Here is a 23,359-nt window from a genome sequence, read left to right as displayed (position 1 = left end):
CGTCACCTACATATACATAAACGAGTGGTAAACAAATGTATTAAAATAGAAACACTAAAACTATAGCGGTGCAACAGAATTTCTGTAATTTGCACTGAATTCTATTTATACAAATGTTAGAAAGCATCAACTGTTCCTTTTGACATGTTTATACATTTCCATTTTTTGTAATAATATAGAATAAAATATGCTTTATATCACTGAATAGAAAATATGCTGGGTGAAGCAGATCTAGAAGATTTGTCTGAACCTATAAAATCTCCATCCCAACAGAATACTGCTCAAAACGTTATACATTTTATGGTTTGTAATCCGTCACAATCGTGTGATTATTAAAATAATACAGTGTTCTTTGCCATAAGGCCATACTAAAAATAAAAAGATTTAACCCAGCTACAAAAAAGTTCACTGAACTTAAATTAAAATACTTGTAAACATCTTTGCAATATGAAATATAATTTTTCAAGTCAAAAAAAGAATAAAATACTTCAATCTGTATTAATGCAATTTCTCTTTAAAACTTTTAAAGGTTTTTTTTTTTAATATATAAGAGATATGTTACAGTTTTAACTTTAATAAAGCTGCAGGGTCCTGGCTGTACAGAACTCCTGGCCCTTCCATGAACATTCAAAAAGGATCCACTTGTGTTCTAGAACGAGCGCTGTAGGAACCCACCCACAAAGGGAAACACACAAAACAGTCCACACATCCCATAGCACAATTATTAATCATCTTCATAATTACTGTTCATTTTTCTACTTCAAGAAAATGGAAAACTTGTGGGGTTTTCTTTTGGAAGCTTCCTATTAAGTACAGTGTAAAAACTATCGTTACTAGAATGTCGCCGTTCCTATTATTTATAGAGCATGCAATTCAGGTGGTTCGGAGGCTACAGTACTCCTGATGCAGAGATCCTGGCAAGTTCCTTTGTTTAAAAATGACATTTTAAAAATGAGCGGATACTACAGCTTTCCAAGCTCCTCTGGGATCTCTGAGAGTGATGAGGGTGGGGTGGAAAGAGGTGGGCACCAGAGGCGTCTGGGCAGGTAGACCCTAGGGAATGAGGGTCGAGAGAGGACCCTCCTTCCCTGCAGTGCGCGCGCGCGCACTGCCTTCAGGAAAAAATGCGGATGGCCTGAGTGACCGCCGTGTGGCAGACGGGACACTCGGGCTCGCTCTTCTCACAAATGCGGTTGGCACACTCCATGCAGAAGAGGTTGTGGCCACAGGGCACCAGCGCGGCGATCACTTCACTCTCGAAGCACACAGAGCAGTCGCGGCTGCCTTTGCGCCTCAGCCCAGAGGAAGAGGAGGAAGAGCTGGAGGAGGAGCTAGAGGACGAGGAGGAGCCCGAAGTGTCCGACGAGGGCAGGCCAGGGAGCTGCGTCCCTAGCCCATTAGCATAGGCAGCGTAGGCCAGGCCTCCACCGCCCGGGTCGCTGCGCACGCGGCGAGCAAGGTGGTGCTCTCCCGCCCCCGTGGCCATGTGCAAGGGCGGAGACAGGCGCGGGCAGCTGGTGCCCGGGTGCAGTCGACGGTGCACCAGCAGCCCCAGATTGGCATTGGAGGGTGTGCTGCTGGCGCCACCCCCGGGAAAGACCACAGAGGACGACGAGGCAGATGAGGATGCCGAAGAAGAGCAGGAAGAGGATACTGGTGCTGCAGATCCACCTCCTGGAGAGCGCTCGAACTGGGCCCAGAGAAGGGGTGTCCCAGGTGGTGGGGCGGGAGCTGGGTCGAAAGTAGGCTGCAGCTCAGGACCCCCATCTGGGGAAGGTACTGAGGCTTCCCCCGCTGTGTAGGTGTAACCATTGCCGTTATTGTTGTTGTTCCCATTGTGAGCAAAGCTGAGTGCAGGGCTGGGAGGGCTATAGTCCGCCAGGCGTGAAGTAGCAGCTGCGCTGCCGCTGGTCCCACCACCGAAGTAAGAGTCTGTGGATGCGCTGCCAAGCGAGCTGGAGCTGTCGTTGCGATAGCTGGAGAAGGGCTTGCGGCCAGGTGTAGGAGTGATGCTTGGGGTGGGCTTGCTCCAGAGGCTGCCCGGCCCGGACCCGCCGGACCCGTGATGCAGATCAAAGCCCACGTCTGTGCCATTGGCATGGAAGTCGTTCTCGTCTGTCAGCTCGATGATGCCACCGGTGCGCAGCGCGATGTGAGCTTCGATCTCCTCTCTAGCGCGATCCACGTTCTCTGGCATGCCAGTCACCTCGAAAACTGGCTCCTTGTCTCGGCTGGGTGTCACAATATATGTATGTGTCTGCTGTTGAATGCGCTTGATCGTGGCGCCCTTTGGACCCACCACGAGCCCTACCACGCGGTATGGCACCCTCACTTGGATAGTGGTCTGTCCCGGCAGGTTGGGCGGTCCGGGCACAGCTCCGTTGAGAGCCGTGTTCTTGTTACGAGAGGCTCGGATCATGGAGAAGTGCTCTGCGGCAGAGATGATCTCCCTCCGAGCCATAGCCACATCCTCCTTCCTGCCCGTCACAACAAAGACAGGCTCCTCCCCGCGAACTGGGGTCTTGATGTAAGTGTTGGTCTTCGCCCTCAAAGCTTTGATTTTACAACCTGGAAGCCAGGGTTCAAGGGAGGGAGTAGGAGAAATAGAGAAAGAGACACGCCCATTATCCCAGGATAACCGCGGAGACCCGGGACAGCCCGCGCCCAAGGCAGCTGGGCAGCAGAACACGCGACCAGAGAAAGGGGGCGTCTCCCTCGCTGACCCCGAACCGCGCTAGGAGCTGGACCGCCGGTTCTGTCCTCGAAACGCTCGAGGAATAAATAGCCCATTGGCTGCCTGGCCCTCCCCCGGTAACTGCAGTCGTCCCAAGCAAAGCGCAGAACCCCAGAAAAGTCATCTAGGGGGATGCTGCTGGTATCCAACTGAGCACACTGATTGCCTTGAAGACCAGGGGCTCCCGGGAAGCCGCGATCCCTAGACTCTGGAGGACTAGGGGTGGGGTTAAGAGAATGGCAGTCCTGGGACCCATTGTTCCTTCCCTGGACTCTATTCCATTCCGCTTTGCAGAAATCCCGAATCCTCATCCCTTCGGACGACCCCCCCCCATACTGCCCCCTCCCAAAGGACCACCAGAGGTCCCCTCCCCCAGTATATTATATTTTAAACATCTTTCCTAGAGTGGACTAAGTCTGGAGCACTAGAGGAAAAGGCAGTGATTTTAGCAGGAGAAAGTGCATCCCGCCGCGGCACTGGCGCCGCTGTGGAAGACAGCCTGCCTGCACTTTCTTTGTCTAGTGCGCCGGCCCATCGCGCGGCTCTTCCTCCCTCCCCAAGGCTCCCCCGCGCCACAGCTCCCGTTCCTGCACCCGCCCTCACAGTGAGGCGGTGGCGGAGATCCTACACACCCCTCCGGTCCCCATCCCTGCCGGACCCACCTTGCCTCCCTACGATCTCCGCGACGTGTTCGGAACTGGGTACCGGCACGCACTCGGTCATGTTCACGCTCTTCTTGCGCGGTTCGCTGTCGTACAAAGAGGCGCCCTCATCACTGTCCAGTCCCAACAGGGAGAGCTGATCGAGCGCAAGCTGCAGGGCTCTTTGGTCATCCAGAGTCTCTCCCCCGCCGCTGCCACCGCCGCCTCCCCCGCCGCCGCCTCCCCCGCCGCCGCCGCTGCCGTTGCGCTCCAGGTCTGCAAACAGCGAGCTGGGCATCGCTCCGCCGTGCGCGCCGCGCCCCAGCCGGCTCTCTGCTCGGCAGCTAGAAGGTGCAGCCACAAAGGCAGCCGGGAAGCCGGCAGTCAGGGGCGGGGAGGCCGGTCGGCTGCGGAGGGCTCCGTGGCTCGTTTTTCGGCGCTCGGAGGAGTGGGTCTCTGCGTGCAATCCGCACCGGGCAGTGGCTGCAAGAGCCCCCGCCTGGGTCCCCACCCCAGATCTGCTGGCGGTTGGGGTGGGGGCAGAGCTCGAGCGGCGGCCGCGCGTGCCCCCCGAGTGCCCGGCTGGCTGGCCACAATGCCGAGCGCAAAGCGAACAGGCGAGCGACAGCAGCGTTTCTTTAAGGAGCCCCTCCCCGGCTCCTCCACTCCCTCCCTCCCTCCCTCCCGCCCGCCCTCACTCAGCGCTTTTTCCTCCTCTCCTACCCGCCTCTTGACTGAGCCTCTGCAGCCAGACGGCTCCGGAGGGGGACGAGGGAGGCGCAACGTCACCGGCGGGAGCTGACACTACAATGCTACTGACACTATCGCTGGGGGAGGCGATTGGCGCGCGCCAGGCCGGGGGCGGGCGGAGGCCGGGGCTGAGAGAGCGGAGCCAGCGCCACCCCCATCGAGCTCGCCGCAGCCCGCCCCGGCCTCCTCCCGGCCGCGCCCCTCCCCCGCCGCCGCCGCGAACGCCTCTCTTTGTTGTCTAATGCGGGACCGGCTGGCTCGGGACATTTATATGTACCTATCAGCCGAGGACAACCACTGTCCTCAAGTCTCTTTCCTCTCCAGGTTGAGAAGAAAAGGCGCCCAACTGTGATGCCAGCCGCCAAGCTCCAAAGAGCGGTCCTTCTAAAGTCCCGTTACTGCCCCCAAATAAAGCATCCCTGGAGCCGACGCGACCACTAGGTGGACGGTATACTGTACAAGGTATCTGTACCACAGGGCGGCCCAACCCTGGGACGCGGAACCAAAGGCTCGAGATCCTGGGCCCCATTGGTATTGTGACTGCTGGGCGCGAGCTGCCCACCTGCGCGGGAGCGCACGCCACACAAAAGACACGCCCGCCCACACTGCCACTCGCGCGCGCGCTCACATTTCCGTCCCCTTGGGTAGCACTTTGCCCAAGTGGCCCTGAAAGAACGAATGCCAAAACCAGAAACCGGTTGCAGAAAGGGCCCGACCCGCACCGCTGCAGGTGACCTCTAGGGTCCCGCACATGCCTGGCGCGCGGACTGAGACCCCGCGGGCTCCCACACGCGCACGAGCGCCGCGCGCCCACTGCCGGGACGCCAGCCCTACACTGCCCGGGAACAGTGAGGGCGTGCGCGCCCGCCGCTCCCAGGCCCGCCCCTCCCTGCGGTCAGGCATGCGCAGTGCCTGAGAGGAGCCCAGAGCGCGCCGGCCCCGCCCTCCGCCCAGCCCGGCCCCGCCGGGAGGTGTGTGGTCGGGCCTGGCGCTCTTTGTGCGCTTCTCGGGTTGGGGGAGGCGGCGGAGGAAGGGTGCGACAGGACTAGCGGGCGGCCAAGGCGAACTGCGCCCCCTCCTGGCTTCTCCACCGATAGCCTCCGAGCGCAAGCGAAAAGAAAGGAGGTTTTGAGGGGCGGGCCGGGGCGGGGTTCGGGCCTCGGCGCATCTCCCTCCTGCGAGAGGAGGACGCCCCTTCCCTGCTCAAAGCGCATCCGCTTCTCCGTCCTTTGTTCCCGGAGCCCGCCTGTTTATCCGCGCCCCTGCGCCCTGCAGGCTAGTAGTCCAGGCTTTCCCTAATCCTGTTAAGGTCTGCCGGGAGAGACGCCTCCTGGTGATTCCGAGGCGACTTGTGTACACCGCAGACTGGTTTACTGGAGAACCCCTTCCCCGCTGGGGGCGACCCTGGGGACCTGGGGCAGATCTGAGGGACCCAGAAAAAAGGGATCACCCCGCACCTCGGCTTTTATCCACAATACCTCCCCTGCCCAATGCCTGGGTGGTTAAAAGTGACAATGGTTGGCAGTGCACTTGGGAGCGGACTGTTCTGCCAGCGCCTGCACTTCCAAGCGTGCGAAGGTGATCCCAAGCTCCAAACTCACCTGGAGCTGTCTCGGGGCAGAGGTGCTGATTATTTCCCTAGGGAAATGAGGCTGAGGTGCGGCTTTACTGTGGCTATTTCCTCAGGATGTTTACGTCAGCTTCCCCAAGCTGGCTGTGTTTTTCTTCAAAGAATCAGTTCTATAAGGGGCGGGAGTGGACGGGGTGGGGGTGGGGGTAAGAAAATGGTGGTGCAGAGAGAGTTCGCTGACCAGTAGAGAATTCCTGCTTATGAACTCGGAGTCAAATTGGTTTGTGAATGAGGAAGGAGTGCACTTGAGGACCCTAAACTAGGTACTGGAGCAAAAGCGCCCTGCCTAGAAAGAGTAATGAAAGAGCATTCATGACGGCAAGAAGCAAAAGAGAGCCTGGCCGCGAGGCCCCTGCCTGTCATCTGAGAGGGTGAGGGAGGGCAGGGATTTCAACCAATTCCAGGACAGCCTGGGCTATATAGTGAGTTTTGGACCAGTCTGGGTTACAACGTGATATCCTGATTTTTAAACGTTAACAAAAGAGGCAGTTCTGAAAAGCCCGTTTTCACCTTGCAAGCACAACATGTTAGCTTCCTTTTGGGGTCCACTGCTGTTCCTTTAAAACGAACACGAAACTGATTGTGTACGTGTAACTGGGATGGAGGGTCCCTCAGGAAACTTGCTGCAGGGAGCTTGCCCATAGATTTTTTGCAAGCCTGCCATAACTCTATTCCCCCTGGAACCTGCTTGTAATAAGATTTCAGATGAGTTGCTCCTGAAAATTTGGAGGATTTGGCTCTTCAGGAAGTCCCTGGGGACCCTGTCTCATTAGCAGGAAGGTGAATGCAATGCTTCACCAAGGTGACATGTTTAATGTCACTCTTCCCTGCTGGATGAAAGCAGGAACGGCACCTGCTTATAACTATGAAAGGTGGATGAAATCACACATTTTGCCCCACATGAAAGAAAGGTGGAAACTCTGACCTTAGCAATTCATGACCATCTAGACAGGTCCAGGTAGGTCCAGACAAAGAGCCTGTTTGGTGAAAGCTGTGAAAATCAGTGTTCTGAAGACACTGTATTGAATACATCCCTGAGAGCGTTGCACGATGATTGATGTGCTAGAAATTATGTCTGACAACGCCAGACTCCATTTCCAGCTGGACTTTTTGTGTCTGTGCCGACTATGAAAAGGCCAGTACCCATCTTCCGGTGGGCTGTCTTAACCGGAGACCAGGACAAAGGGAACTCATGTATGTGTGGATGACAAGCTGCTGGCTGGTGCCTTCCTACCAGCCACCACCCTTCTCTGCTTGCATGCAATGGAGCATCTGGAATGCTTTCAGACCCTTGAATATATTTCTAGAAATAATTCTAGAAATAATAATTTCTAGAAATAATTTAATAATAAAAAAATGAAATAATTTCATTTTCAATTAATGTCTTATAAGACACCATACAACTTGCAAGGCCTGCTTCTGGTTTTAAATACATACCCTAATCCCATAGTTTCTGTTTGTTTGTTTGTTTTGTTTTGTTTTGTTTAGATTGTTCCAGGCTCCTATTGGACCCAAGAGCTTAACTATTTTCCTGATACAGGACCCCATACCCCCAAGGGCTTTTTCATGCAGCCATATTATGTTTATTATTATAAGAGAAGAGTGTGCAGAAAATGGGCCGTCAAGGAGCATTTCAGCTGCTATAAATTATGAAAGGTTCAAGTTATCTCCTGAAAGCAAACAGTAACACAGCCTGTTTTCCTTTCCAGAGGTCTGCAAAGCTGTTTTGCACACATCTTGCAGACTGAATACATGGCAGGAGGAATTCAAATCTCCACGTGAAAGAAAGCTAGCTCACTTCAATCCGTGTGCCTGAGCTCGAGTAAAGCATTGGTACAAAAATGATTGAGATGGTGAGGGAAAGGACTCTTCCCCGAGCCATTGTTCATATGGAAACCAGTTACACAGAGGGGCTAATGTGCAAAGGGTAATCCACCCAGCGTCCTGGCAGGACCTCGCAGACGAGGTAAGTGTGCTGTGCTTCAGTGAAGGAGGTGCAAGAATTTATACAGATCAGAGCTTTACAGCATGTAGCATCTACTTAGGAACTCAATACCTGCTTATTAGATGAATGAGGGAGCCAGGCAGAATAGCCCTGAAGGCATAATTTCCTTAAGTACACACATGAATAATTCAGTCTCTAGGAAACAGTTCAAATGACTCCAGCCACAACAACATGACTTTGAGCGATGTTGGTAATCACAGATAATATTTATTACACACGTATGATGTGCCAGGCAGTTTATAAATGCTTTCCAACATAATGTAAGGTTTAATTTTCATAATTGCCTTGAGTCAAAGACTGTCCTTGTACCCACTTTACAGATGAAAAGTAGCTAAGTCCCTGATCCCAACCGAGGCAGATTTACCTCCAAGTCTAGGAAGCTTTAATTCAGGGGCTCTTACCTAACACAGTACCCCCAAGACACTGGGGAAAGTCCTAACAATTTCCTCATCAGGTCATTCAGTAATGTTTTCAACAATGGAGTTTTTATTCGTTTTCTTAAGGAGAACTCCTAAGATGAAGTATACTTGAGGACAACAAATCTTAGAAAAACTATTGTCCCCATGCTTATAGGTGGCATCCGAGACGGTGATCTTAACCAAGCCCAAGTTGCTTCCTGTCTCTGAGCCATGAGTCTTCAGCTGAAAGTTGGAAATATTTATAGCGCTATAGCCTACACAGGGTTATAATGATCCCACATGGGAAGGGATATGAAAGTTCTTAGTTAGTCTTATAGTTTTCCATTGTCTCTGTATTCTTAACATGCCAGTGACATGGTTCATGCAACACGCATCTATTTGGTAAAATATTTGAATAATGTAGGAAACCCTCCCCTTATGCTGACTGAACTATTATAATAGACATGTGTTGTGCAAACTGATGCATTCAACTGTGTTTGAGAGCACTTAGCATTAAAAACAGTGAAAAAATAGTAAAAGTGCATCAAAATTTGAATGGCTGCTTTTTAAAGAAAGCAACTTTTCTTTCATTTTCTGTATGCCTTAAGAACTGCATATACTGAGCTAACCAGTACCCGTGAGCTCTTGTCTTTAGCTGCATATGTATCAAAAGATGGCCTAGTCGGCCATCACTGCAAAGAGAGGCCCATTGGACTTGCAAACTTTATATGCCCCAGTACAGGGGAACGCCAGGGCCAAAAAGGGGGAGTGGGTGGGTAGGGGATTGGGGGGGTGGGTATGGGGGACCTTTGGGATAGCATTGAAAATGTAAACGAGGAAAATACCTAATTAAAAAAAAAAGAACTGCATATACATTTTTAGTCAATTAATTTTCTAGGGTCTGGAGAGAAGGCTCAGTGGAAAAGGTGCTGTTGGTTGAGCTATGAGGACCAAGGAGTTCAGATCCTTAATACCCACACCTGGCTTAGTAGCACATTGCTAAAAGCACTTGGAGAGCAGAGATGGGCCAGCCCATCAGACTCATCAGTGGCAAGCTCAGGTTCCACAGGAGACCCTATTTCTTTCTTTCTTTTTCTTTTTTTTTAAGTGTAACATGGCCTTAATTTTCAGGTTGCTTTTGGAATCGAACATGTGAAGCAGCTTTAAAAAAAAAAAAAATACATTAACAATGGGGAGAAATCAGTAGACCTAAACCCCATAGTCCTTGGACCTGAGCTCTGCCTCTGCCTCAGGACTTGGATGTCTTGATTCCAGACTCCTTGGTTCCTACAATGCTATCTGTCTGTCTGTCTTACTCTCTTTCTTTTTCTCTCTCTCTCTCTTTTTTTTTTTTTTTTTTTTTTTGTTTTTTTTTTTTTGTTTGTTTTTTTGTTTTTTTGAGGCAGGGTTTCTCTGTATAGCCCTGGCTGTCCTGGAACTCACTCTGTAGACCAGGCTGGCCTCAAACTCAGAAATCTGCCTGCCTCTGCCTCCCGAGTGCTGGGATTAAAGTCGTAGGCCACTAACGCCCGGCTCTTTCTTTCTTTCTTTCTGTCTGTCTGTCTGTCTGTCTGTCTTTCTTTCTTTCTCTCTTTCAAAGTCTGCAAAACCAGTAAAAGGTGCTGGTGCAGAGGACAAGTAGCCTGCCCACTGAGCATGCTCTACCGTGTCTCCAGGGAAGCTGCAAGCATGAGCTCCACACTTGCATACCACGATAATCACTAAACAAGACATTGCAGTCCATCTCTCGTGGCCAAGGAGGGTCATTCACAATCAGAGTAAGGTAGTCTAGCAACCTTATTCTAACTACTGTGCCCTGGATCCACACAGGTCGGGGCTGCCACTGTGTACTTGAGATTTTCATAACTCTCGGCTGCCACCTCTGGTGTCAATGAAGAGACCCTATTTCAAAAGATAAAAATACAAAGTGGAGCGATTGAGGAAGACACTTCATGTTGGCCTCTGGCTTCCACAGGCTTCCATAGACAAGTGCCGACCACACACATGCACACACGTGTACATGCAATAAATACCCAGGGTGTAAGATGTACTTAGTTTTAACTTTTAAATAGTGCTAAGGAGCAAAATGAACAAACTACTGCCTGTCCTTACCACAGAGGGTTGCTCTCCAAAAGCTGACCCAAGGGTCCCCTGACCAAGGACAACATCCATACAGCTCATTGAACATAGAGAGGTCAAAATGGTGTGCCTACCTGGGGCCTTTACCCCTAGTTCTATTATCTTTAACGTGGGAAGGTATTCTGCAAGCTACTGAAAGAGAAACCTGGGCACCAACCTTTGGCCTACAATTCAGAACTTGTGGGAGTGGCCAACCAATGTCTGATTTAACTTAAGGTCCACTCCACGAGAGTGAGCCAATGCCCAAAGCTGCCTGGACTGGCCAGGAACCAGTAGAGAATGAATAGCCTAGAGCCCTAGGGTAGAGCCAAGCATGACTGGCAAAACAACAAAAATCAGTGAAATGATTTCTAATGATCTTCTGCTATACTCATAGATCATGCCTTGTCTAGTCATTATCAGAGAGGCTCCCACCAGCAGCATATGGAAGCATATGCAGAGACCTACACCCAGGGGTGGGGGGCAGAGAGAGGGGGGGTGGGGAGAGAGAGAGAGAGAAGGAGAGAGAGAGAAAGAGGAGAGAGAGAGAAACTAAATTAGAGGTCTTTATCAGGTACTTCCCCCTTAGAGTTTGGGGAAATCAGTGGAAGAGAGAGGAAAGAATATAGGAGTCAGCGGGGATGAAGGACACCAGGAGAGAACACTGAGTCCCTGGGCAGGGAGCATATATGCTCAGAGAGACTGAAGCAGGAAGCACAGGCCCTGCATGGGCCTGACCCAGCTCTCTATCCGTATGTGATGGCCTAGCTTGGCATTTTCATGGGACTCCTAACAGGTAGTGGGTGTGTCTCGTGACTCTTTTGCCTGCTCCTGGGACTCTTTTCCTCCAACTGGGTTGCCCTGTCCAGGTTCAAAGTGAAGGCTTTGGCTTTATCATCATAGTTTGTCATTATAGCCATGTTTGGTTGTTGTCTCTCGGAGGCCTGCTATTTTCTGACAGGAGATGAAGGGGGAGGGGAAGTAGATACAAGGGAGAGGGGAGATGAAGGGAGTTGGAAGGCGTGGAAGTAGGTTGGGATGTATTGAATAAGAGAAGAATGTCTTTTCAATTTTAAAAAAAGGAACTATCTAAAGCCCATCCAGACACATGTTTATATCTCTTTAAGCTATTGGAATAATGAGAGTAGAAAGGGCAAAACTTCAGAACATTATGAAATCAGCCAGTAATAAAGCAGCTCGACTTCTAAAGTTTAATATCACTTAGTTGGAAGACAGTGGCAGCATTCTATAGTACCGGAAAGGAAGAAGAAAGAAAATCTGTCAAAGAGACCAGAATTCCAGGGATGAGAGTTCAGTCCTTAGCAAAATCCTAAGGCTTTCTTCTTTCTAATCATGGGTAAGACAGGACTGCAGAATCCCAGCATTTGCAATAGTTAAATGTTGCCTTATACAAAGTCTAGTGTTGGAGCCCTACCTTCATCAGCTGTAAAACTGACTAACCACGTAGGAGGCCAGACTTGGGATATCTAGAGTCCTCACTTGACAGTCAGCATACCTGTATACCCAGGGCCAGTGTAGGGCACTGTCAACTTAAGCCAAAGGCTTGTAAACCATAGGACCAAAGGATGAAGGCAGGATCGGAGGCTTTCAGTGAGACTCTCTTGCTTCATCTTTAAGGAAATCTAGTCTAGTGAGCATCTTCCCTGTCCCATACTTTGGCCCTGAGGTATCTTTGCAGTTAATGCTGAAGGAATCCAACCGATGTGGTTGTTGCTCCTGAATCTAGGGAGTGGAAAATAAGGAAAGGATGGGTTTTGTAGGACATGTAAAAGCAGCACCTGAGGCATTGTCTCCATCTGCCTCCCATCTGTGGCATGCAATTGCCTCTGGGTGAGGAAAATGTCCCCAGAGATTGTGTGCCCTGCCTGCAGACTCAGTGGTAGCACAAACATCATCATGGTGGCACTAGCTGTTCTCGCCATGGAGGTCAAAAAAAAAAAATAGAATAAGTAGTTTATATCAGCATTTGCTGCCAAGTAAACACTTTCTTATATAACTCTTGTGGGTATCCATAAGAGATAATTTTTTTTTTATTCTACAAACCAACTTTCCCAAGTCCACATTTCTATGAAGAGTTAGGGGCTAGAACTTCAGCATCTAGACTCCAGCTGGCCTTCTGAAATAAGCTACATCCAGGAAAATACAGTGTGAATTGTGAGGACAGAAAACCACAGTAGTGGAGATGATGAAATAGCAATCACTCTGCAGTCAGGCATGTGACGACGTTCCTCAGAGTTGTGTCAGTGAGATGTCAAGTGGAAAGAGAAGTGAATGAACTGAAGGAAAGATCGTGTAAACAAACTGGGGAGGGACAGTGACTAATGGGAGGTGTTGAGAGCTTTGCCATAGCTAAACAACTATTTGAATTAAAAAGAGCTATTCAGGAAGAACGGTTAGGACCCATACAGGACAGAACAAGGGTCGATAGTCTTGGAAGGCAAACACTGGAATAAGATAACCTCCTTAAGCCAAGCTCTGTCTGCAGGTGGGTGGCCCACCTCACTGCTGATGTACAGGCATGCCCACACACCCATACACATAGGAAAGATTTGTAGGTAATTGTGTACACAGGTGAAGTTCATCCACTTACAAGGGGGGTGTCTTTCACGAGTTGACTCAGCGGCTCATTTGGTTCCTGGGCTTCAGATGTCTCATCTATAAAACAGGAATCATAGTGCTCACTGTGCAGATAACTCGCTTGGGCCCTTCTATCAGCAGGATGTAGTAGATACAGCTGCTGGGATGAGGGCTTTCTGCATCACATACACAGAAATGTGAAAATTCTTTCACCATCATTTTAGTGCCTTAACTATGTGATGATGGGTCCTTTGTTCTCATAATGTATTTGTTTGCTTGATACTGGATCTCACTACATAGCCCAGAGTGGCACTGATTCTCCAGTCTGCTTTACCTTCCACCACAGGCATGAGAGGCAGGTCTCACTGCACCTGCCTTCTCTTAACTTCTTAAAATCGTCTTACACGTTTTAAAACTCTTACAACTCTTTTTGTAACACTCTTACAACCTATAAAGATGGGTTTTGTCTTTATTAAATGTATATTTACCAGTTGATATGCTAATTAATGTATTGTAGCCATGATATTCCCATAAATAACTCTGAGGTAAAAAAATATTTCTTTCTCTTTCACATAAGTTAAAACAATAAACATTAGGTCAATAGTGTTACTGAAATTTTAGCTTGGGCTAGGTATAGTGGCACACGCCTTTAGTCCCAGCACTTGGGAGGCAGACAGAAGGATCTCTCTGAGTTCATGGCCAGCATGGTCTACAGAGTGGATTTCAGGACAGCAAGGACTAAAGTAAAATGTAAAGTAAAAAGTCCATGTCTAAAAAACAAAAAGAAAGAAAAGCATAAAATACCAACAAATGAGTAACTCTGGCCATAGGGAAACTCACTTATCCTTAAACGAGATTGTGTCAGGTAGGCTCTAAGGTATTTTTGCGAAGTTAAAGTCAAAGAATTGGAGAGATCTAGTAATTAGTTCCTCACACACCTAGAAGCTGTGGCCTTGACCGTTTGGTTTCTCTTTCTGCGAAGCAGGACCTTGGAGCAATAGGCTTTGCTGATAACAGAAGTGACACTTGTTGATTCAAGTGGTGACATGCATCACTAATAAGAATCCTGCAAAAGAAGAAATGGGGGAACCCTCTGCACTCTGTTATGTTTATTTAAAACTATGCTATATGGCTGCAAAAAAAAAAAAATCAAACAGCACATATTGACTTCAAAAGGGACTTTGCCTTGAAAGCAGACAGCAGACATAAAACTTTAGAAACAAAGCCTAACTGAAATGAATTTACTATATAACAGAGACAAACTGGCTTGTTAACAAACAGTAGTTATGGTGTGTGTGTGTGTGTGTGTGTGTGTGTGTGTGTGTGTGTGTGGTGGGAATTGAATTTAAGGCCTCATGTGTCAGTAAGCACACTATCACTGGGCTATCTCCTCAGCTCTCAAAGCATGTATTCAAATAAATTCCAGGAGGCCTAAGAAGTTCATTTTAAAGTAATTCAGTTGTAAAAAGAACTAACAGAAACAAATACCACTGTTTCTATAATTTTGTAGTAAGAGAAGGGCTTTCTAAGCATGATTCTAATGGTGGAAACAATTTAGGGAAATACCTACAGAAGCAAACTTAGAAACTGTACCATACAGCAAGGCTTCCCAAGTATATCCTACATAACCCCAGGTGTACTGGGGAGTGGGCAGAAGAAATAGAAAGGTAACATGGTTTTTCTTTTTTCTTTTTTTTTCAAATATAAGAACTTTAACTAAAACATTAAACAAATAATGTTACAACTTGTTCTCAAATTAAGCAGATAGATAGATAGATAGATAGATAGATAGATAGATAGATAGATAGATGATAGATAGGTGATAGATGAATGGGGAGAGAGAGGAATGATAGATGGACGGATGAATAGATGGATAGATGGACAGAGGACAGACAGATGTATGTATGGATGGATGGATAGATAGATAATAGATAGACAGACAGATAGGTGGATGGATGGATGGGTGAATGGATGGATGGATGGATAGATAGATGATAGGTAGATGAGATAATGAGTATACACAGTGATTTGACACAGAAGCTGTAAACAAGATGACATTCTGATAAGGCTAATTCACACACACACACACACCAATAACCCACATATTGTACATTTAAATTACTCAGAAGTTATGGATGAAGCTAATACCAACTCAAGAGGATTCTTGTAGGAGGTTGACAACAGAACTCAATGGTCTGAAACTCTGGATTAGAATTTAGAACTCTTGGTGGTCTCTGCTGAGTCTGCTTTGGGCTCACTTAGGGAACTCAGATCCACAATTCCTACCTCTCTCCTTTTGGTTCCCTCCACCCCAAGACACACCCACAGCACTAATAGGTCCCAAGTGCACATCACACACAGTTCCATTTGCATACTGCAGCTTCCCCAAAGCAATCGATCCCTTGGATACCACTAAGCCCTGGGTATACACACTTGCAGTGAAGGTTCTAGATGAACTGTCAGAGACAGCCAGCCACATGGACGCACATCCAATTCATCAGGACAGGGAAGGGGAATAGCAGCTTAAGGTAAGGGGCAGGATAGAAAATGAGGAGACATGGGAAGGAAAGAGGTCATTCACTCTGGAGTCCAGTTGAAGCCTCTCACCAGCTGAGGGTCTCAAAAGAAACCGCATCAAAGGTAAAAGGTGTGTCTTAACAACTTGTGTAACCATTGTGACACAAGGCTTTATCTTATTACAATTCTACTCAAGGTGCCACCCCTGGCCCCAGAACTGCCCTCAATCTCATGTTGTCAACCTTTCTAGACAGCAGGCAGGGTCCAGGTGTCCCTCTGAATCTCTCCTTATTCTAAATTGCCAGCCCAGTACCTCCAGGACAGACTAATTCTAAAGGACCTTAGCCAAACTTTTAGAGTGTACCCCAAAGGCATCAGAATTGTATGTATATCTACTGTTAAGGCAACACTACTGCTAAAACAGTTAAGCATGAGTCTCTCCCTGAGATGCCTATACCCACACTTGAGTGTGTCTTATTCTTTCTCTTAACCCCTGTGCTTAAGTCTATGATAAAATTTCTTGTTAATAAACTCCAATTCTGCTGCAAACTTGCTCAACCTCAAATTCTTTCCTGCAATGCAGTTAGGAATTCTGTCTTCCCCTAAGTTGAGGTCTCTAAAAAGAACTTCATGGGCTGCTGGAGTTTCATGACTTGAAGGCCTAAAACCAAAGGACAGCAAGACCCTCTAAAAGCATAGAGCCTGCCTGAGGCAGGGGCCTCTCCTACCTAACACAACCTAATTGGCCAGATGATGTAGTCCTGAGATCACAATCACTCCATATTACAAATGAGTAAAGTGTAAGTTGACTTGGGAAGCTCTGGATGCCATAGCTGTTGAGAATCATTCCACAGGTAGCATCTTCCACTGACTCCTTCCTCCCTCCTCCCTCCTCCCTCCTCCCTCCCTCCTCCCTCCTTCCTCCTCCCTCCTCCCTCCTTCCTCCCTCCCTCCCTCCTTCCTCCTCCCCCCTCCCTCCCTCCCTCCCTCCTCCCTCCCTCCTCCCTCCTCCCTCCCTCCTCCCTCCCTCCTCCCTCCCTCCTTCCTCCCTCCTCTCTCCCTCCCTCCTCCCTCCTTCCTCCCTCCTTTCTCCCTCCTTCCTTCTTCCTTCCTTCCTCCTTCCTTCCTTTTTAATCCTTTTTTTCCTCTGCACTTTCTCCCTCTCTCCTTTCCTTTCATACACAGACTTTTAGAAAGTGAGTTTTGTGCCAGGCACTCTAGGCAGCACAGTTCACAGCAGTCAAGGCAAAAGGCGGGGAAGGGTTTAGGGACCAGTGAGCAGCCCAGCTTTGCTGACACACAAATGAACTCACAATTGCACCAGTCACACCCCAGGAGTAAGGGCAGGGACAGATATGCATGTGTTGATCTGTTGGTTGCCTTTGATTTCAGGCTTCCTGCTGTGAAGGGGAGGGGTGTAATCCTGCCTTTCTCTTGAAGCCAGGGGCCTTGAAGATTTTCACACACTTGTCTATGGATGCCTTCCAGACAGCCAAAAATGGGGAGTGCTTCCTACAAGCACAGGGGCCCTGTGATTAAATCAATGCTACTACTTTATTACTGCAGTAAAAGCTGACTAAAACCTTCTGTGACCCAAATTCCTGCAGCGTTACAAAGCCAATTGTCCTGCAAGACCACAATGCCTGGTTCAGTGCGGATGGAGAAGGTGGAGAATGTGCTGCAGGCAGAGGAGAACTGTTCTATGTCCCTCCTGATGGTCCTGCACCACAGTACTGCATTACAGTAGGAGGCGTGGGACAGACATATGTGGTGAAAATGCTTCCTGTAGCATTGCTTTTGTTTCCAGACTGTATGACCCCAGACCATTTCTAGTGCACGGTGTTCACTTTAGAACAAGAGAAAAAAATTACCTGGGGTACCTGAGGCTGCAGAAGGCCAGGAACAATTGGATTGGTTCCAGCTCCTTGCGGCCATAGCCAGTTGAATGAAACATCAGACAGCTACTAATATTAAATTCATGTAGATCTACATAGAGAAAACAGACAGCATTTCATGTTAAAATCGCTTTGCACTTGAGGGGCCAGAACCCTAGAAAGAAAATCCACATATGCTGTTAACGTTGCCAACCTGGATTTTGATTGTGGATTGATCATGTATTTTCACTAATAGCTTTCATTGTTTCTAGTAAGGATTAAATTCCCAGGAAATGTGCCCCGAGAAAGGAATGATTACATCTTTACAATTATGTAAACATTCCCTGGAGAGTGTCTCTGCTGGCACTAAACATTCCAGAAAAGAAACTCTTAATTTTAAAGTTCTGTCTGGTACACACACACACACACTTCTCTCTCTCTCTCTCTCACACACACACACACACACACACACACACTCACACACATATCCATACACTTACACATACATACACACACAGATACAAATACACACACTCGCACACATTTACTCATACACTCACATAGTCACATACACACACTCAAACACACACACATATACTCACATATTCTCACACACATACACATGCTCACTATGTTGAGGTTTAATCTGTTGTTATGTATCATAATGCTAAATCTGTACCTGAAGATCTAGTTGCCTGTGAGTGAATTCTCACAGTTACCAGCTTGTGTTGTGCAAACCTTGCTCCTTAATTTAAAGCTATTGGTTAATAAGGATACCTACAGTTTATAGCTGGGCAGAAGAGAGGTAGGAAGAGCTTCCATTCCTGGGCTTGGGGTCTGAGGAGAGACAGGAAGGAGAGGGAGGAGAGGTGAAGGAAGAGGAGACCATGGTGAGGTGGGTCGTGAGAGCATGGCCATGAGGACCAGCCACTTGGAGTAGGAGCAGCCCAGGCAGAACATGACAAGTGATATATCCGGGTTACTGACAGGGAAGTAGACAACATAGTTCAGAAGACTGATATCAGCCCAGTTCTTGTGCTTTAAGCTTATTATAAAGGGGTTGTGTCTTTTATTTGGGAACTAAATGATCTAAGGTGTGTAGAAACCCCCAGTTAATGTTTCCCACTACACACTAACACGGACACACACACACACACACACACACACACACACACACACGCTTCCCATTCCTACCTTTAACAGGAGGAACTGGGAACTGGCCTGCCCTGGGCTGAGTGCCCTCCCTTCGCTAGAGGTTCCTGCTGCAGATCAGTTGTTGAGCTGAGGCTATGCTATGGGCTGTGAAAAGAACTAGCCTCACTCAGGAACATGGTGTCTACTCTACAGCCCCATCGTCCTCAGCCCCACCCTGCCTGCTTAGCTTCCTGGGGTGCAGTTCCTTTAGTCACCCCCACACACTGAATACAGGCTTTTATCTTTCTTTGCAGGATTTGGGGAAGCTTTACACATCAGAATCAGAACCGGGAAAAGGCTGAGGGAGCATCCAGGACCACCATCTCCAACCATTTTTCTTTAAATCTTAAAAGCTTGTGATTTCTTTAAAAACTAAGTCAAATGTCTTCAAGCAAGGCATGAGTACTAACATCTTGGTCAAGGTTAAGGCAGAGTGGGATGGAAATGAAAGGCCCCTGAAATGTTCCAGAACTGACCCCATCTCTCACCCCCCCTCCCCGCTTCCCTTCCCCCTCCCCCACAGCCTCCTCCTCTTCCTTTTCATTTACTGGCTATCATGAATCTTTTGAAGCTCACAGACTCCGTTGCTATGCCAGATGCACAGTACCTTCCAGGGGTATCTCCATGTACTCATTTGTAGAATCAGGAAGGTAAGTCTGAAGGGGACTTGTTTCAAGTGATTTCATTCTTCTAAAATGTCGGTAGGCTCCAAGCTCCCCCAGAAAGGACTCGAACACCAATTATGAGGACCTCAACTTGCACCAGTATATCACACTACTCACGAGTGGAACTCCATCTCGAGTGACATCACACTGCTCACACATGGGACTCCATCCTGAGTGTCCTTGTTTTAAATTATTTTCACTTGATAGTTTTTATGGGGTTAAGACTGGTGGAAATGATGCTTGCCCTGACATGTATCTCCCTCTGCGCTACGCGTATGCACACACACTTCCTTCATCTCTCACCAGGATCTTGGGGCTCTGTCCACTCCTTTTCCTTAACCTGATCCAGACTCACCCACTTCCTTCCCCTGCCAACTGAGAAACCTCCACTTCTCTTTCTCTGTGTTATTTTGGGAGCTCTTTAACCTTTGTGTCTTAGTTTCCACTTTTGTGAAATGTGAGGCTCTTTTATACTGCACTCAATGCAGCTAGCCTTGGAACACAATAGTAAGTTACATATAAACTCTCTACCTGGGCCTGTTGGAGATGTGAGCAAATGCCCAGGTAGAGCACAACCAATAATAGGCTAAAGTGAACCAATGATTTTATTGGGGTTACTTATAAGAACACAGGTGACTCAGGCAGCTATGTCACTGAAAACCCATCCCAGCATGGATGACCTCATAAAAGCAATATCTCTGACACTCTCTGCACAACTTGCAGGCAATTCCATGAGAGAGTCTCCTCTCTCCAGTAACCGTGACGGCTTGTGCAACCTTTGGGATGGGCTTCATGGGGGCTGGGTCTCGAGTCTTGTAATGTTCTTAAGAACTCTCATAACTTTGTCGTGTGTTTAGCATCTCTAAGGAGTGTAGCCACTAGGAAGAAATAGCTACCCAAGATCCTGGTATAAAGGAAGTAATCTCACAGAGATGTTCTGAAGATGTTTGTGGGGGAATTGTATGCAGAAGGACAGTCCAGGGGTTAGTGGCTAACACTTTCATGCTGACCTCAGGCATGGGGGTGAGAGGGTGAGAAGCTGACTGCACAGCCTTGTCATAGTGAATGGGACCAGCAGATGCGAGGCCATGGATAGCCTTAACTGTTCCTCTCACAGAGAATAAGTCTGCAGTCACACAGATGCTACTGTGCCCTCAGGCCTGTGACCCAGCAGCAGCATGCTCCAGTTGTAGGCCTCACTGTTCTGGAGGGAGCTACATCTGTGGCTGGAATCCAGCCACCATCTGTGTCTCTGGCCCAGAATGTGATGGGGACTTCTGGAAGCACAGACATGCCTGTGCGCCTAGCATCACATCTGCAGGGAAACGCTCTGCCTCTGGTAGAACTGGGCCAGCTGAACTGTGGGCACATTCAAGACTCATGAATAGGTCCAGAACAGAGGCTGTGTTGGTCCAACTGCAGGCTCCTACAGCCTCCAGGCTCCACGGCCTCCAGGCCGTTATACCTCTGCTCGTCAATGATTTTGTTCACGCTGAAGTTTTAGGGGTTTTGGGTTGTTTGTTTTGTTTCGTTTGTTCTGTTGTTTTGCTCTTTTAACTTTCAACTGGGACTTAATTCAAACTTTCAGAAAATTTGTAAAACTAAGAATAATACAAAGAACCCTCATCCATTCAGATTCTTACGCTGTTGCTAGAGTTGTTAGTGTCACACATTTCTCCCACTGTCTTTGTCATTGGTATCTTTCTGCTTCACCTTTGATGCTCTTCTCCTCATGTATTCTCTCTCTCTCTCTCTCTCTCTCTCTCTCTCTCTCTCTCTCTCTCTCAGACACACACACACACACACACACACACACAATTCCTGAAATACCTGTGAACCAGGTACACACCATGACCCTTGAACTTGGAACTCTTGGTATCTAAGAATGAGGTATTCTCTTACAAAACCATGTTCCATGGATTAACTTTGGTAAACTCAACCTTGACAGAATTCTATAAAATCTACTGTCTAGTTCCAACACTGTCCATAAGGTCAAAGCTTTGTGAATTCTCTTTCATGTAATGTGTATGTGTGTGTGTGTGTGTGTGTGTGTGTGTGTGTGTGTGTGTGTGTACATATGTATGAAAGATAGATAGATACATACATACATACATGCATACATGCATACATGCATACATACATGAGAATCTCAACTACATTAAACTGGACCTACCTGGTAGCTCACACTTGTAATCTCAACACTTGGGAGGCTGAGGCAGGAATGCAGAGAATTTGAGACCAGCTTAGACTGCATAGCAAGACTCTGTCTCAGAAAAATAAAAAATAAAAATATAACTACTGTATTGTAAAGGCTCACATAGATTTAAAAATCCCCAGCTTTATGGCTAAATTAAGACATGTACATGTTTAGATGTTCCCTAGGTCATTTCATGATCCTCTTCTTGTTGTAAATATGACATGAGAGTCCAGTGTCTGCCCTGCAACTGGAAGCTAGAGTCCCCAAGTGTTTAAACAATGGATCATACCATGTAAAGGCAGCCTCAGGGATGGTTTGCTGGAGGGAATCTGCCCAGGTCCATAGCAGGTTAGTCTACACCTCTAACAGTTATCCATGTAACATCCCCTAGGCTAGACACCAAATACACAAGTATAGAAAGTAAGTCTCTGATACAGATTTCCTGATGTGTCAACTGAGAACCCAGACTTAGCAGGAAACCCAACGTGGATTATACCACACAGCTGAACCCACAGACTTCCACCCACCTTTACTCCCTGGGATTCTTGGCCAAGTGATTATGCCTGAGTCTGTTTCCTCATGTGCAGATACTCCTTGTCTTAAGATGGGGTTACATCACCCCAAAACCCCTAAGTTGAAAATATTCTAAGTTCAAAATGAATATGCAAGTTGAGTATCTTTTCTGTGAAATGGCTGGTGGAGAACTGCTTTAGATTTCTCTAGATTTGAAATTATTTGCATATGTATAATGAGATACCCTGGGGGATAGGACTGACAAGTCTTAAACATAAAATTCACTTGTGTTTCATACACACTTTATACACACAGCCTAAAGGTAATTTTATGCAACATTGTAGTTCACCTGCATTTTGACTGCAACCTGTCACATGAGGTCATGTTTGGGATTTTCCACTTGGAGTGTCATTTCAGCTCTCAAAACGTTACCAAGTTCAGAGCACTTCAGAGTCAGATTTCTGATTAGACATGCTTGACCTGTTACATACTAACCTACACAACCCAGGAAACTTAGGCACACAGAACATTCTGGGATGGTAGCTGCTTTCCTTTGTGACCTCCTAGCCACTGGAGGCTGAAGCTTCCTGCTACCCAGCATTGAAAAAAAAAAAATGAAGAAAGATCAAGACTAAACCTTGAAAGAGGGCTTGGATTCAGTACTTTTCACTTGTCACCTTCAAGCAATCATGGAAACATTGTAAATAAAGGGCCAGCTGCAATGCAGAAGCTGCCATGCCAGGTGCTTTGAGGACCAAGTGGAAACATTGAAACTGGATTGGACACATTCATGCTGCTATCCCGGAAGGAGACGGCAGTGCAGAGTGCCTGGCTAGAGGACCCCGGAGATGGAGCCGGTTAGTCTCTCAAGTGAAGTCTGAGATGTCTTCAGTGGAGGTATTGGAAGGGAGACGTGAAAGGTGAATTACATACAGACTGGGCAGAGCCCAGATGCTGAAGGAAAGAAAAAGGTAGGGTATTCAGTATTCCACAGGAAGAAAACTGCATGGGGTTGCAAGTAAAAACAAGACCGACCAAGAGATTGCACATGAGTTGCTTCTAACTAGGCTCTGAGCTGAAATACAGATCAGTAGTGGATGAAGCTAGAAACAGGCAAAACTACAATACCTCTGCTAGGTATGCGTTGTCACATCCAGGCTATCAGAGAGGTAACAGAGCCAGCCAAACTCCTGTGAGCACGTCTACTCAGTCACCTCTTTTCATGGCTCAAAATAGCCAGATGCTTCTGCAAGATTCTGATTCTAAAATTAATAATGCTCATTACAGATGGTTTTGAAAATATAAAACAACTTTTTCCACTTTCAATTAAGAAGGGCTTGCTTCATAATAGCCTCATTATATTGTATGTCAAGCTAATTGAAGGGCTGGTTAGCAGAACATTAAGTTGTTTAATTCCCTACCATCTTTCCCCTTGGACTTTGTATCCCATGACTGAGGAATAAGCAGCACCCTGCAAAAGGTCCTAGCACCTCATCTCAGGCTTGATCCTCACTGGATCTTTCTT

At 47.5% G+C, this 23,359-nt stretch overlaps 1 protein-coding gene and 2 long non-coding RNA genes across 14 annotated transcripts in view; 1 reads left to right on the top strand and 2 right to left on the bottom strand.

Moving 5' to 3' along the window:
- Positions 1-3,991, bottom strand: part of Mex3b (mex3 RNA binding family member B) — a 4,244-nt gene extending 253 nt beyond the window's left edge. Inside the window, exons 1-2 of the mRNA NM_175366.3 lie at positions 3,397-3,991; positions 1-2,568 (exon numbers count right to left, since the gene is read on the bottom strand). The exon at positions 1-2,568 is cut by the window's left edge and continues 253 nt beyond it. Of these exons, the coding sequence (NP_780575.2) occupies positions 1,115-2,568; positions 3,397-3,673 (1,731 nt within the window). The 5' untranslated portion in view covers positions 3,674-3,991 and the 3' untranslated portion in view covers positions 1-1,114. The remainder of the gene's footprint in view (positions 2,569-3,396) is intronic.
- A 36-nt stretch (positions 3,992-4,027) lies between these two features.
- Positions 4,028-23,359, top strand: part of Gm36584 — a 30,459-nt gene continuing 11,127 nt past the window's right edge. The window contains exons 1-4 of one of the 5 annotated variants that reach the window (XR_001778198.2): positions 4,028-4,587; positions 7,465-7,721; positions 16,999-17,161; positions 18,714-19,109. This is a non-coding gene — a long non-coding RNA (predicted gene, 36584). Of the gene's footprint in view, positions 5,783-7,464; positions 7,722-15,908; positions 16,246-16,998; positions 17,162-18,713; positions 20,052-23,359 lie in introns of those variants that run through there. The other 4 variants (XR_003946819.1, XR_001778202.2, XR_003946820.1 and 1 more) reach the window with 4 other exon arrangements.
- Positions 9,749-19,725, bottom strand: 1700010L04Rik. Of its 8 annotated transcripts, none has more exons than XR_378283.4 (5): positions 19,067-19,725; positions 17,263-17,377; positions 13,813-13,940; positions 12,888-12,952; positions 9,749-10,060 (listed from the first exon to the last, which is right to left on the bottom strand). It is a non-coding gene; the product is annotated as an RIKEN cDNA 1700010L04 gene (long non-coding RNA). The 8 variants fall into 8 exon arrangements; XR_105177.5 differs by lacking the exon at positions 9,749-10,060 and adding an exon at positions 11,475-11,522; XR_003946818.1 differs by lacking the exons at positions 9,749-10,060; positions 17,263-17,377; positions 19,067-19,725 and adding exons at positions 15,308-15,396; positions 16,120-16,288 and having other exon boundaries at positions 12,258-12,952.

Source organism: Mus musculus, chromosome 7, assembly GCF_000001635.26.
Source record: "Mus musculus strain C57BL/6J chromosome 7, GRCm38.p6 C57BL/6J".
In the NCBI taxonomy this organism is placed as follows: Eukaryota; Metazoa; Chordata; class Mammalia; order Rodentia; family Muridae; genus Mus; species Mus musculus.
This window is presented reverse-complemented; position numbering and strand designations above follow the sequence as displayed.